Source organism: Columba livia, chromosome 5, assembly GCF_036013475.1.
Source record: "Columba livia isolate bColLiv1 breed racing homer chromosome 5, bColLiv1.pat.W.v2, whole genome shotgun sequence".
Taxonomy (NCBI): domain Eukaryota; kingdom Metazoa; phylum Chordata; class Aves; order Columbiformes; family Columbidae; genus Columba; species Columba livia.
The window spans coordinates 4,938,409-4,951,335 of record NC_088606.1 but is presented as its reverse complement, the minus strand read 5'-3'; the positions used below and the strand labels follow the sequence as shown (position 1 = coordinate 4,951,335).

General features: G+C 45.8%; 1 protein-coding gene across 2 annotated transcripts in view; it reads right to left on the bottom strand.

Annotated features, from left to right (window-relative positions):
- Positions 1–10,851: 10,851 nt before the first annotated feature.
- Positions 10,852–12,927, bottom strand: part of DDHD1 (DDHD domain containing 1) — a 37,292-nt gene continuing 35,216 nt past the window's right edge. For both annotated transcript variants that reach the window (XM_021298209.2, XM_021298210.2), the window contains one exon: positions 10,852–11,705. In XM_021298209.2, the coding sequence (XP_021153884.2) occupies positions 11,524–11,705 (182 nt within the window). In that variant the 3' untranslated portion in view covers positions 10,852–11,523. The remainder of the gene's footprint in view (positions 11,706–12,927) is intronic.

The window sequence follows — 12,927 nt, the reverse complement described above, 5'->3', positions numbered from 1 at the left end:
TGTACGAGGGGAAGGTAGCTGGAGGTGGGTGCCAGTATTTTCTGGCAGCGTTGGGTTGGAAATATCCCTCAACTCCTTAGATAGTAAACCGGAGATTACGATGTGAAGGAATGCACTGCGAGCCACTGCTGTGTACAGCCGTGGGAGGGTGGGAGGAGAAGCCAAGCCTCATGGCAGCCTGATAGGAAACAGCCTGGGAACACAGGGAAGAGGAGAAAATCAGGTCATTGATCTGAAGTGGCTTAACGGACCATCAGGAAGCTCTGGGGAAGGAGAACAGAGAAGGGGGAGGTGTGTGGGGTGAGAAGAGGTTTCCACAGCAGAGAGATCACAGAATTATCAAATGGTTTGGGTTGAAGGGACCTTCCCAGCTCCCCCAGTGCCACCCCTGCCATGAGCAGGGACATCTTCACCAGCTCAGGTTGCTCAGAGCCCCGTCCAGCCTGGCCTGGGATGTCTCCAGGGATGGTTCAGTCACCACCTCTCTGGCCAACCTGGGCCAGGCTCTCGCCACCCACCCTTGGAGGTCCCTGGCACCCCACATCCAGCACTGTCCCCCCTGCTGGTGGTTGTGCAGACGGGGAAGAGCAAGTCCCAAATGCTTCTCCTTGTCAGGGGACCAAAGGGAGGGGAGGCGATACAGGAAAGTTTCATAACTGTGTGTTTGAAAGCACAGCCAACAAAAAGATATTCCCGAAACCTCACTCATTTTCCCAACTACATGGAAACATGGCAATGGAGAGGAGGAGAGACCTATTTCGACCATTTGATGTGCTTTTCCTCCCCAGGGGCTTTAACTAATGTCCTGAGAAGCCACTGCCGTTTATACCGAGCTTGCAGCCTCCAGCTCTTTATTTTGCTCAGTTTTAAATAACACAAATTTTGGGCTCCCAAATGTCCTTTGGGACGTTTTTTTTAAGGCAGAGTCCACGAGATTGTGCTGCCGGAGTGTTTTTTCCAAGCACCACGTCCCCTGTCCTTCCCTGCAGGGCTGTGCTGTGGCCAGGCTTTGCTTACATCTCTCCAGCGTGGTTTGGGCGCTGGAGGTGCTGCCACCCTAGCAAAGATGGGGTATTCCAGTATTTGTTCCTTGCGAGGAAACACGCCTGCCTCTCCTTCCATCTCCTGAGTGATGGCACCGGATGATGACAGCACCAGGCCAGGAAAAAACAGCGATAGCAGCACTGTAAGAAACAAGAAAAAAACCAAACCAAACCACAACACCACAGCAATAAAAAAAAGTTCTATGAAATCACATGGAAATTAGGCACCACATTGCAGGAGTCACTCCTGGATCTCAAAGGTGAGGTTACCAATGCCATGTGGATAACCAGCATGTGGAGGGTTGTTCGTAAATGATGTGTCCTTCCTGGAAAGGACCCCAGTGTGAACACGGGACCCGCTGTCTCATGGAGCGAGCCCCTTATTACCAGAGCCTGAGTCCTGCGAGCAGTACTGGCATCTCAAGTGGCTTTGGCACGCGATGCCCTGATTGCCACCATCTGTACCCAAATGGCTTTGGGTCACCACAGGTTGTCTCAGTGCGACATCCCGAGTGGCCCAGGGAAGAGCGGCTCTCAGGCTTTGAGGAGGGACAGGGAGGATCCGACCCCCAATTTCTTTTCCCCAGGAGAGGTGCCAGGATCAGGCAGGGCCACCCTGCAGTGCCACCTCTCGGTGACCTTACGTGTCTTCTGCCATCAGCCCTGTGTCCAGGGACGTGCTGCCAGAGAACCGCTCAGCTGGAACGACTTTCTGTAGGTTAATGGTTGGACACGATGATCTTAAAGGTCTTTTCCAACCAAAGCGATTCTGTGATTCTATGATGCCAGCAGAGCGGCTGTTGGGAAAACTCCCAGCGTGGGTAAACCCGGAGTTAACTTTCCAGGAGAAGTTGTAGGAAATGAGTTTAGGCTCTTCTGCATCCCAGAGGATCGAACAGATGTGGATTGTCCTGTGAGACAAAGCTGTTTGCAGGAAAGAAAGAAAAAAGAAGGAATAGCAGAGATCATGGGTGACATTTCCAGCAGGGCAAGGCAGCTACACGGTCATGTCCCAGCTCATACAAGGAGTTCACGGGCTCGTTTCCAAGCGCTCTGGCTCTGGGCCAGTCGCTTAACTCCTGGCATCTCGGTTCCTTTAGCTGGAAAAGAGGCGAACTGTTCTTCTGGCATCTCTGGCTTCTCCTGGGCTGTCAGGACGTTGGGAGGTGAGGATGGGGTGTGCACTACAGCCCAACCACAACAAACTGCCATTGGTAGGGTGCGATGGACACTGTTTTTTGTCCCATGCTTGCAGGTGCAAGCCTGTTTTCTGCAAGGTCAGGTTCAGGAAGCATCATTTGAATGATTTATAGTTTGCCTTTTTTTTGGGGGGGGGGAGGTGGGGAACTGTTTACTTCTGTCAGCCAAGTGCTGGAAGCTGCCCACCAGTAAGGACAGGATGCTGGGAGCACTGGGGTGGCTCTGACAAAAGCCTCCTAACTTGCCCTCTCCAAGGACATTTGGCATGAGTGGAAAGGTCACTGCACTGAGAACTCAACAGCAAACAGGGACCTGAATGTAATGCCTTAAAATAAGTCAGAAAGGGACATGTCTGTCTATCTGTCCCTCCAAGCCATTTTACAGCCAGCACCTCCCTTCCTTAACTTGCAGCAATTCTAAAACCATCGTGTTGCAACCAGGTCAAATGCCAAGTTCACCTAATCCAGAAGGGAGATCTCTCTGGGATTCCCATGGGCTTTTCCTTGACTTCCTAGACATAAAAACCCACATTCAGGAGCCAAAGAGCACTGGCGGGCAGCGGAGAAGGATTTTTCGGCTTCTGGGAAACCATTTCTGGGGCAGATTTGATACCAAACACGCAGAGCACTGAAGAAGGAGGTAAAGCATCTTGCTGTTCCCTCTGCTCTCCAGGACACCCGCCCTCTCCTCCCAGCAGCCGGGATGTCTGAGAGCTCCCAGAGCCGATTCACAAAGCAAACTGCAAACTACAAAACCTTATGTCAGGAAGAAGTCACAAGGCATCCTAACCAGAAACATATTTGGGGAGTGAGTCAGTGGAGGGGGAAGCAAAAAAGAAAGTTGCACCGTTTTTACTTGATGAAAAAAGCATATGGTAAGAGCCAGTATTGTGAACAACGTTCCCCACTCCGGCAGCCGAGCCAGAAAGAAAACTCATGACTCAACCCTTGCATTTCATCCAAATCTAAAGAAAAAATCTCCTTCAGGAGGGGTATCTTCAGGGAGAGTCAGCAAGAACCGATTTAGCCGTTTAATTAACTAAATTGTTTGGAGAGCGTAAAATTATTTTGCAGATGCTTTTAGGCTTATTTTAAAGCCCTGCTTTAAACACAGCTTAGGCTGTGGAGAAACAAGTGCACTCTGCAGACAAATAATATATAATGCACAGAATATATTAATCCATGCTCGCATACACACATGGTTTTTCCTGGTACCACGGAGTAAACTCAGGAGAACCTTAACGCTCACACAGAACAGCTTGTCTCCAGAGCTCCCGCGTCCCCCAGAAGGCTGTGAACGTGTCACCATAAATCATAAATCCGAGGAGGCCAAGAATGCCATCACGATTATGAAATAGAACTAGAAATTGGCAAAACATTTACTGCAAAGTCTGCACCACTCGGATTTTCTTTGAGTAGCTGGAATAAAAGAACAGGGTGCACTGCAGAATGCAGGGCCAATGTGGTCTGCAGATGTTTTCAGGCACTGTCACTTGCTATCCAGAATCAAAACGCACTGCAGAGAGCCAGTCTGAAGCAGCCAGTCCTCAACATTTCTTTTCCCCAAGACTTTGTGGTTGCAGATGTCAAAGCTGTAATGCTCGGTCAAGCCCAGTGACTTGGGAAAGAAAGTGAATAATCCCTAGAAAGCAGCCAGGCGATGCTGGGTGAGAAGCTATCGCCCGTGGGAGGTCAGATTAGACACAACGACCCTCCTGACTTGAGCCATCCATCAGCGTCCCAGTTCAGGCAGCCCCGGGCAGGGAAGCAAAGGTGCCCGATGCCACCATGGATCTGTAGCCCAGCTGCTCCTTAGATGCTGCCCACCCAAAACTGGCTGGAGACTGTGGACCAAACGACAGAATTATAGAATAGTTTGTGTTGGAAGGGGCCTTCAAAGCCCATCTAGTCCAACAATGAGCAATGAGCAGGGACATCTTCACCAGCTCAGGCTGCTCAGAGCCCCATCCAGCCTGGCCTGGGATGTCTCCAGGGATGGTTCAGCCACCACCTCTCTGGCCAACCTGGGCCAGGTTCTCACCACCCTCAGAACCAACCATTTCTTCCTCATGTCCAGCCTGAATCTCCCTCCTTTAGTTTAAAACCATCACCCCTTGTCCTATCGCAACAGGCCTTGCTAAAAATCTGTCCCCAAATAACTCCCAGGATGGTGACAGTTCTGGGAGATCCCACCTAAGTAGACAGGACAGTGGCCGCCTTGCAGGACCATCCCCGAGCTGAGTATCATCACTGGAGCCAGTAAATCCCACCAGCAGCGGCCTCGCTATAGTGATATTTTGTGTGAGCAGCAGAACCTTGGCTCCTGCGCACGGGACGGGGTCACTCACAGGCCAGCACCGTGCCCCTTGCAGGATGAAGGCCTGCAGCTCTCCTCCTCCTCGCTGCCATCCACCGCGTGCCCACGGCTCCTGATGGGAGCATCAAGCTACAACATGTGTTGGACACGTGCTGGCTGATACGCATCAGGCTGTTGCACAGAGCTGCCAAGCTTTGCCTTGATTTAATCAGCACTTCTCCTGCTTATTTTTCCTCCCCCATCACCAAGTGCAGATGTGGTCTCTCCAACATGAAGGAGACGGCAGGTTTCTTTCGTGACAGCAGAGCACGCATCGCTGAAAAGAACATTTCTATCCTCTTCCCTTTTCTGCAACCACCACAAAGCGACCTTCACCTCCCTCCCTTCCCCCTGCTGATTTTTAATACTCGAGTTTATATGAAAATTTAAACCCCCCCCCCGCTCAATTGCATGCAAGGAGCAGTCTGGTGAACATAAAGGAGAAACCGAGAGGAGCGTGCCAAGAGACAGAACTGTCCCATCCGAACATCGTGCTTTGCAAACACAAAACATTCAGCTGCTGTTTCAATATAAGCCCTTCCTGCAAAGCGCACCAGGCTGAACACCAGTGCCACATCCGAGCCGTTCAAATATCCCTTTTCCAACGGTATCTCGCCTTATACCAAGAGATTAATCAAAGGACTTTTCACAGTCCAGTAGCATTAAAACTAGTTGGGGAAATACTGGTGAAATGTAGTGGTGGTATCACTGGAACACACTCCTGAGACAGCAGCTGGGAGATAAATGGGGTTTGTTTCGGAAGCGTCTGCTCTTCTTTGCAAACGTGCCTAACCATTTCCTTACCGAAATCACACCTAGCGATGCCGAAAGTACTGTGAAGTTATTTTTAGACTGAAGTATTGGTTACCTAAGAGTAATTATGAATGTGAAAATTTCTGACAAAATCCTGTGGTATTAAACATTCTGCAAAGCTGCCAGAACAGGACAGGGGCATTTTCAAACTGAAAACGTGCACGCTCCTCGTTTGGCCTTTCAGCATAACAGAATAGGATGAAATGGTTGGAAGATAAAACATTTGTGCACATTTCTGCAAGCGAACATACCTCTGAAATTTTTGCTATTTTGCATTTCCACGCCGATTCCTGCCCAGCTGGGCTCCCGGTGGCAAAGTCACCTTCTCTGGAGACATTCATTGGGAGTTAATCAGAATTGTCTCCATCCCCAGCCCGCTGGGTCCTTACCCTGCAAACACCTGAATGTCTGGAGTCTGAAAACCGCAGTGCGTGTGACTCAGTTCTGAAAACACAAGCTGTGAGAACACACCAGAGATGATGTGGTCCGTCAGCCGCTTTCAGGCAGCAGTGCAAACTGGTTTCCAGTTTGGGGTAGGTGTGAGGACAGCAGTATATAGAAAATGATCACAAGTTCAACATCAGCAGAGCTGCTCTCCTTTCCCCTGCCCTGTGACTCTGGTTTATAACCCCTCTGGGCTTTGCACGCAGAGGAATATGAACAGAAAACCAGAATTAAACCCTCTTTTTGCTTAGAGGCTGTTTGGTATGATATTAATACAAACAAGTGACAGTGCAACACGGATAACAGGGTATCAAGAGGTTCAAGTGTCCGCAACCAAAATGCCAAAGCCCTTTTATTCCCCCACTTAATCCATATTATAAAGAAAAGGTCGGAAGAGTAAGAAGCACTAAGGGCACTCAGAACATGATCCAACACTCACCAAAGTCAAGGGAAGACCTTTGTTTTGGTGGGGTTCAGATCTGGCTGTTAGAGAAGCAGCATAAGCAGGGCCACATTGGTAATTTGAGGTTGTCTGTCATGTTACCTGTGATATCATATCAGAGAAAAAACAAATCTAGATTCATAAGACACAAGGTAAGATTAATTTCTACTTGAAACAGCTATTACGAGTTCAAAACGCAAGCTGAAGGGGTCTTCTTATAAACTGCAGAAAGCAGCAAAACCCAAAAACCAGATATTTTGGCATGAACATGCTTGAAAATCATGTTTTAAAATGGAAGACAAGGATCTTCAGTATCCGGGGTTATGGTGAAATGAAGATGTCCCTGCTCATGGCAGGGGTTGAACTAGATAACCTTTAAAGGTCCCTTCCAACCCAAACTCTTCTGTGATTCTATGATATGGTGAGACCCTTTAAGCAGCTGCAGTACGAAGTAGGGGACCACTCTGGGACTTTGAAAGAGATATTGAAAGAGCCATAAAACCAGCAAGAACAAGTGGGACGTGGGGTGCTTAGAGCTTGCAGTCGGTAGAGGTGTTTGCACTTCACCTCTCCCCCGCCCATGCCCACAATCGATGAGGCACCAGGGAACGAGCAGAGTAGCTGCAAGAAATGGTATTTAAGAAACAAAGAGACATGTTAATTTATGTCAGATGCCCACAGAATTGTCAAACGAAAACCCTATCTGGATAAATCATTGAGGATTTCAAAACCACAAGAGATTGCTCCTGGGACATCTCATGTTTGCAGGGGGACTCATTGACTTTTCGCTCTCAAAGGGAAAGTTCTGCAAGTCATGAGCTGCTGCAGCTGCAGTCGGGGCAGATGGGGCATTTTTTGGGGAAAAGCTGATGTTGGAATTTGCTTTCTGATGGGACCAGAGAGCACTGACCTCTGGGGTGATCGGAACTTGGATAGCCAGGCATTGGGACTTCTCGTATTCCTTGGAAGATGAGACCATATCAATACACTGTGAGCTCTGCATCCAGCTCTAAGTGCTTCTGCAACAGCACGCAGAGAAATGCCGAACATTGTGACATCTATAGCAAAATGTGGGTCTCAATGGGCCTCAAGGGATGCAGGAGAAACCCCAAGAGCCAGAATTCATCGTCAAGGACAGAAAATGCTTCATCAATCCCAGAGTTTAAGCTGACGGACACAAGACATGAACGCGGTGAAGAGACAATGTGCAAACCCGTCACGAAAGCTGAACACGTCCAGCTGGGCTTTGCTGATGCTGAGCTTTCAGAAGTCTCCAAGATTACAATGGTAATACCTGCCTTTGGGCTTTCAAGTGGGCTTCAAAGTCTCCACTTTAAGTTTTGAGGATGCACAGGCCATGCTCAAACATTCACGAAGCTTCAATTCCAGCGGACAGGAATCGGAGCAGAAATGAAAACCAAATGCTTCAGAAAAGGTTGGAGTGCAACTGGTACCAGACAAGCTGTAGGAAAAAATACCTGCAGAAGAAGGAGGGAAAAAGGTAAACCAAGAGAAATTATAATTGTGTGGAAAATGATCACTAAATGCAGGTTAAACATGGAGTGCCACAAAAACGTCACGCTGAAGTCCATCTGATAAACCAGAAAATGGGATTGTCACACGGGTGACATTTGAGAAAAGGATTTTAAAGCTTTTCGCAAGATCGGCAAAGACAATAGGCACGGACTCTGGGGAAGCAATGAGAGGCGGCCGCCACAATTGCAGATGGAGTAAGATAATGCTTGGAAAACGGAGAATAACTCAATACATGTGGCAGTTTATTACTGGGTCTTGGCGAGAAAAAGTTACTGAACCCTTGCTGGTTGCTGAAGATGTACGGCAGAGATGGGGAGCTGACCCTGTAAAACCCTGTGGGTCAATCACCCGCAGCCCGACTTCAGGAGAAAAATGATGTGCAGAGGCAGGAATCTCCAAGCTAATAACAGGAAAACAGGGAAGAACGAATTTCAAATGAACTCACTGGGCAGAGGGCACGCAAATATACATTAACTATCTAACTGCAAACAGTTGACATAACAATCCATGAAGTCAACTCGAAATAAAATCAATCCCCAGCGATTTAGCTACGGGCAGTGTCAGCTCGACTGACAAGCGGCATGGGACAACAGGAAGAGGTGGCAGCCGGGTGTAATATATGTATGAGAACATGAAACATGCTTCAGTTCAGCCCAATACTACGGATTAGGAAAGGAGATAAAGTTGGCCAGCTAGACTATGATGGTAAAATAAAGCAAAGGGCCTCTCACTCCAGAAACATGGGCAATAAAAGCAGAGAGCACATATACAGGGAAAGGGAATTGTGGTAAAGCCACAACAGAATAATTAGGACAAAAGGGATGGAATTCAGTTAAAAAATAATATCTATCTATATATATAGATATAGATATATGTATATATACTTAAAACTGACTATCTGCAAAAATGACCTCGTAGGAAAAAAAAACGACAAAAAAACCCCAACCCAACTGTAAGCATCAAATTTGGACAAAACACTCAAGGACAAGTTTCGGGAAACAGCTCAGTATCAGTCAGGGGACTGACAGCGGCACACAACATTCCCCTTATCTTGGTTTCTCAAGAAAACCACCAGTCAACACAGCTTGTAAAGCTAAACATCATTCTTGCAGAAGAAAACAAGTCAGTAATTGGAAGCCAGGACATTCCAGCTCTATATTATGCCACAGAGCATCTGACCAGAAAGTTTTAAGCGTGAAATTTAGACTCTAGCATGCAGAGACGTGACTCTACTTGAATCTGTGCTGCGGAAAATGGGACAACCATTTTTCTATCAGCTTCAACATTTAATTTGCAAATAGTATTTCATCTTTGCAGGAGGCTGAGGGATCTCTTTTAAGGACCAAATGATGAAAGTCTGCCCACAGCATGCTTAACATCTTTGCATACACTTCAGAATGAATCTCCAGTTATTCTTTTGAGGTATGTTTTATCCTTGTAACAAAGCTTGGAGATCAGTGGATGCTCCGTGAAGCTACAAATTAGAACAGAACCGTAAATATATATTTCTATTAATTCAGGAAAAATGCAAAGCGATGAGCAGGTATCAGTCCTTATCCTCCCTGCTCCTACCATGAATACGCTTTATTTCTCCCTGATTTACCAAGGGGCACGTACATAAAAGCAGGATCTCATCCCTTATACGGAGAGCAGGCAGCAAGTACCAGCACGTCCTGATGCGAAGGGAACAGCTATTCCATAAATCTGAAACACGTTCCGGACAACAGCAGAGTTTACACAGACCACAAGAATTATAGGAATTAACTCCCTTTTGTTTACAGCGTTTAAAAAGAGAGATCTAGCGCAGATTCGGTAGCGCAAGGGGATAACGCAGCAGCGACACGATCCAACTCAAAGCGCTGAAACACAAACCGTGCACATTTGGAAACGTTTTGCACGTTCTAAATATAAAAGGAGATTCTCCTTTTATGTTTAAGTTCTTTTAATTAGGAAGAGCTGATTAAACAACTTATCTGGAAAGGCAGTAATGCAAACAAAAGCCTGTTCCATGGAGCAGAGGTGTTAAGCTTTCTTCTCCAAGAGGGTTGATTTTAATTTCTTATGATTCTCATCAACCATGGTAAACACATTAGGCAGGAGAGTTACGAGTTGCTGAGGCTGGATGGATTTGAGATCCACACTGAAGCGTGGTCTTTTACACCTCCTGAACATCTGTGTTGGGTACCTGTTCACTGCATTTATAGTAGTGCTGTTTCTGACATCTTTTTTCTCCCCATTCCCCTTCACTCCTCCCTTTCCTTTTTCTTCGTATTATTTTCCCCCCTTCACAATTATCCCTAAATCCATAACCCCAACATACAGGCGCAGCTCCCAGTTCCCTCCCCATCGCACCACAGAAACCAGCAACAGCCCAAGCAATATTATTTGGGAGGATAATACTCTTTCTCCCCGCAGAACATCTGGGTGTTTTCCACATGTCCGAGCTGCTGTCTGGTGCTGTGGGCTGATGTTGCCACATCTGTTTACACTGAGAACAACGCGATTCGCCAACACCACAGCCTGATTTTCTTTTTAAAACAAAAGTTTAGATTCCGCAGCTTTTCCATATGCCATACAGATCATAAATAGCTCTGCCAGAGGCAGCATATCTGACACTTCTACCCCAGAGCTTTCCACGTTGTTTTAAAAACCTCAGCAATGACCTTTTAGTGTTTCATTTAGAGATTATTCCTTTTCATCGCAACACTTCTCTCTTGACTTCTCTCTTATTAGTTTCCGATACAATCCTAATCTAACTTATAGTATTCTCAGGCCTCGCCATGTTTATTCTATGCCGCTGTCTTCCCTCTTGATACCATCCTTGCGCATAAATATATGTATATTTTTATACAAACACACACACATACATTTAATAATGGTAACCATAACCAAAAGACAGCTGGATCCGATGCAAACCAAGTCGAATGTGAAATCAATACCTCCCTGGGCCTGAGAAGCACTTGGGACCTGAAAAAACAAAGGCAGTTACTTAACTTTGAGAAGAATGTGACCAATGTCTTTTGTGTGAAACCACAAATATTTATTTTTCATGAAAAAATACTTAAAGTGTGCCACAGTGTCCATATATTCATTTGAATAGTAGTACAAAGATATGTATTTCTGAGAAAAAGTCTTAACACTGTAGAAAATAAATGTGGTTCTTAAATTATGTCAAAAGAAACCAGTAAAAAAGTAATGTTTTATACATTGGAATTAAATGAAACAATTAGAGAGAATAATAAATTATAATTACAGTACTTCAAATATTTGCTTCATGCAAATTATTTTGGTTAATGGAAATTAATTTAGGTTGTTTTTTTTTTTTAATCAACTGATCTTTTATACTTCAATGAACTAAACAGCACTTATGGTCATTAACAAGTATGTCACCCAAGCACACTGCACAACCGTGCTTACGGGATGCTACACGTTGTCTTGGCTTTTTATACAGTCAAAGTTAACAAGAATTTGGAATCGTTTCAGGTCTAATTAAGCACTGCAAAATGTTTAAAACTGTCAAGTGCTTTTAAATAGAAATCATTTTTGCTCTTTAGAAACAGGAAAAAATCCAAACATGCACTTAAACCTGAAACCTCCATGCCATATATAAACAGCTCCACAGTAAAACATCAGATGTGCCATTTGTTGTAAAATCGCCTTTCCCATTCCGCCCCATCCCCAGTCCAAAATTCAAATAGCGTCTCTACTGGATTTGTCGGTGTCTCCTTGGTCGTGTTTGCACATGAAGGTCAGGAGGAAATGAGCGATGTCCAGAGACGACCAGTAGGCAGTGTGTGATGTGACTGTGGACCAGTACCTGCTCTCCACGAGACCCTCCCTGAGCTCAAAATCAATCCTGTGCTCCAGTTCCACTAGAAATTGAACAAGAAGCAAAACAAATTGTTAGAATTGTGTGTCAGCAGAAGAACAAACACCAGCATGTTTTTCCACCAGCTTTCAGTTCTGATTCTACTTGCCGTATATAAAAATACACATAGCATCTCTGTGTTTAATAGCACATCCATCTAAATGAACTGTGATTTTTTAATCCTTTACATCCTTTTTTATGCACATGCCTTCAGCACAAACCTCAGAGCGGTGCTTAGTCAGAAGGAAAAAGAAACTAAACTAAGCCTAAAGCTTGGAAAAAGCTGGCCTTCTTTAATCGGCTGTTTTCCTTACAGTCACAATAGAAATACATTTATTTATGCTTCTTATGATAACTATACAGAAGTATCCAGCAAATGTTGAGGCTCCATTAGGAAACACTGACTTTCAGAAGCTGGATGCTCAGAACTTTCTCAAATAAATTGACTTATTTGCTTTTTTAGTGGCTATACAAGGAGACTACACCCAATCTTATAAGCCCCTTCTGAAAACCAGCCGTCCCCACGCAGCATTAGCCCTTTTAATTTCCAGATTATTCCAAATATATTTCAGCAGTTATCCTTTCATTTCAATGGCGGGTTTGATTAATACCACATTCAAAGCAATTTTCACCGTGTGTTTAACTGGGCCAATGACTAACCTATTGTTAAGGCACTTTAGCGGTTAGAAAAAATCTCTATGAGGAGCAATAGAATAAAAAAGACAAAACTAAAAAGCCTGCTTAGCTACAAAAGCCAAACCCCCATATTGAGTAAAAAACACAGCCATTTATCAAAGCCAGTTGCAAGGAATTTTAATTCTTGGCTCCAATTGCGTTAAAGGGAGCATCGCACAGGCATTGCCTCGGCTCCCATGGAATGAAACAGCGTCTCAGCGTCACCCGGGAGCATCGCACTGATTTGCAAACACAGCGAGGAGAAGGAGTCAAAGCCTTGGGATACCAGGGGACAACCGCAGCCATTTACACTAAGATATATGTATTTAAAAACCAGCTTCCCTGCAGGAAGGACGCCCCGAAGGACTCTGTGTACCCCCCCACGAGGAGAGGCCGTTGCAGGAGCTTGGTCGGCAGCCAAACCCACCGCAAGCCGAGCGGCCGCCCGACCGGCAGCAAATCCTTTGGCGGCCGATTGCATCATTCTGCGTGCGGCCCCACGTTCTCCATCTATGGAGCAGGGACGGGCTTTGAGCACAGAGGGTAAAGAA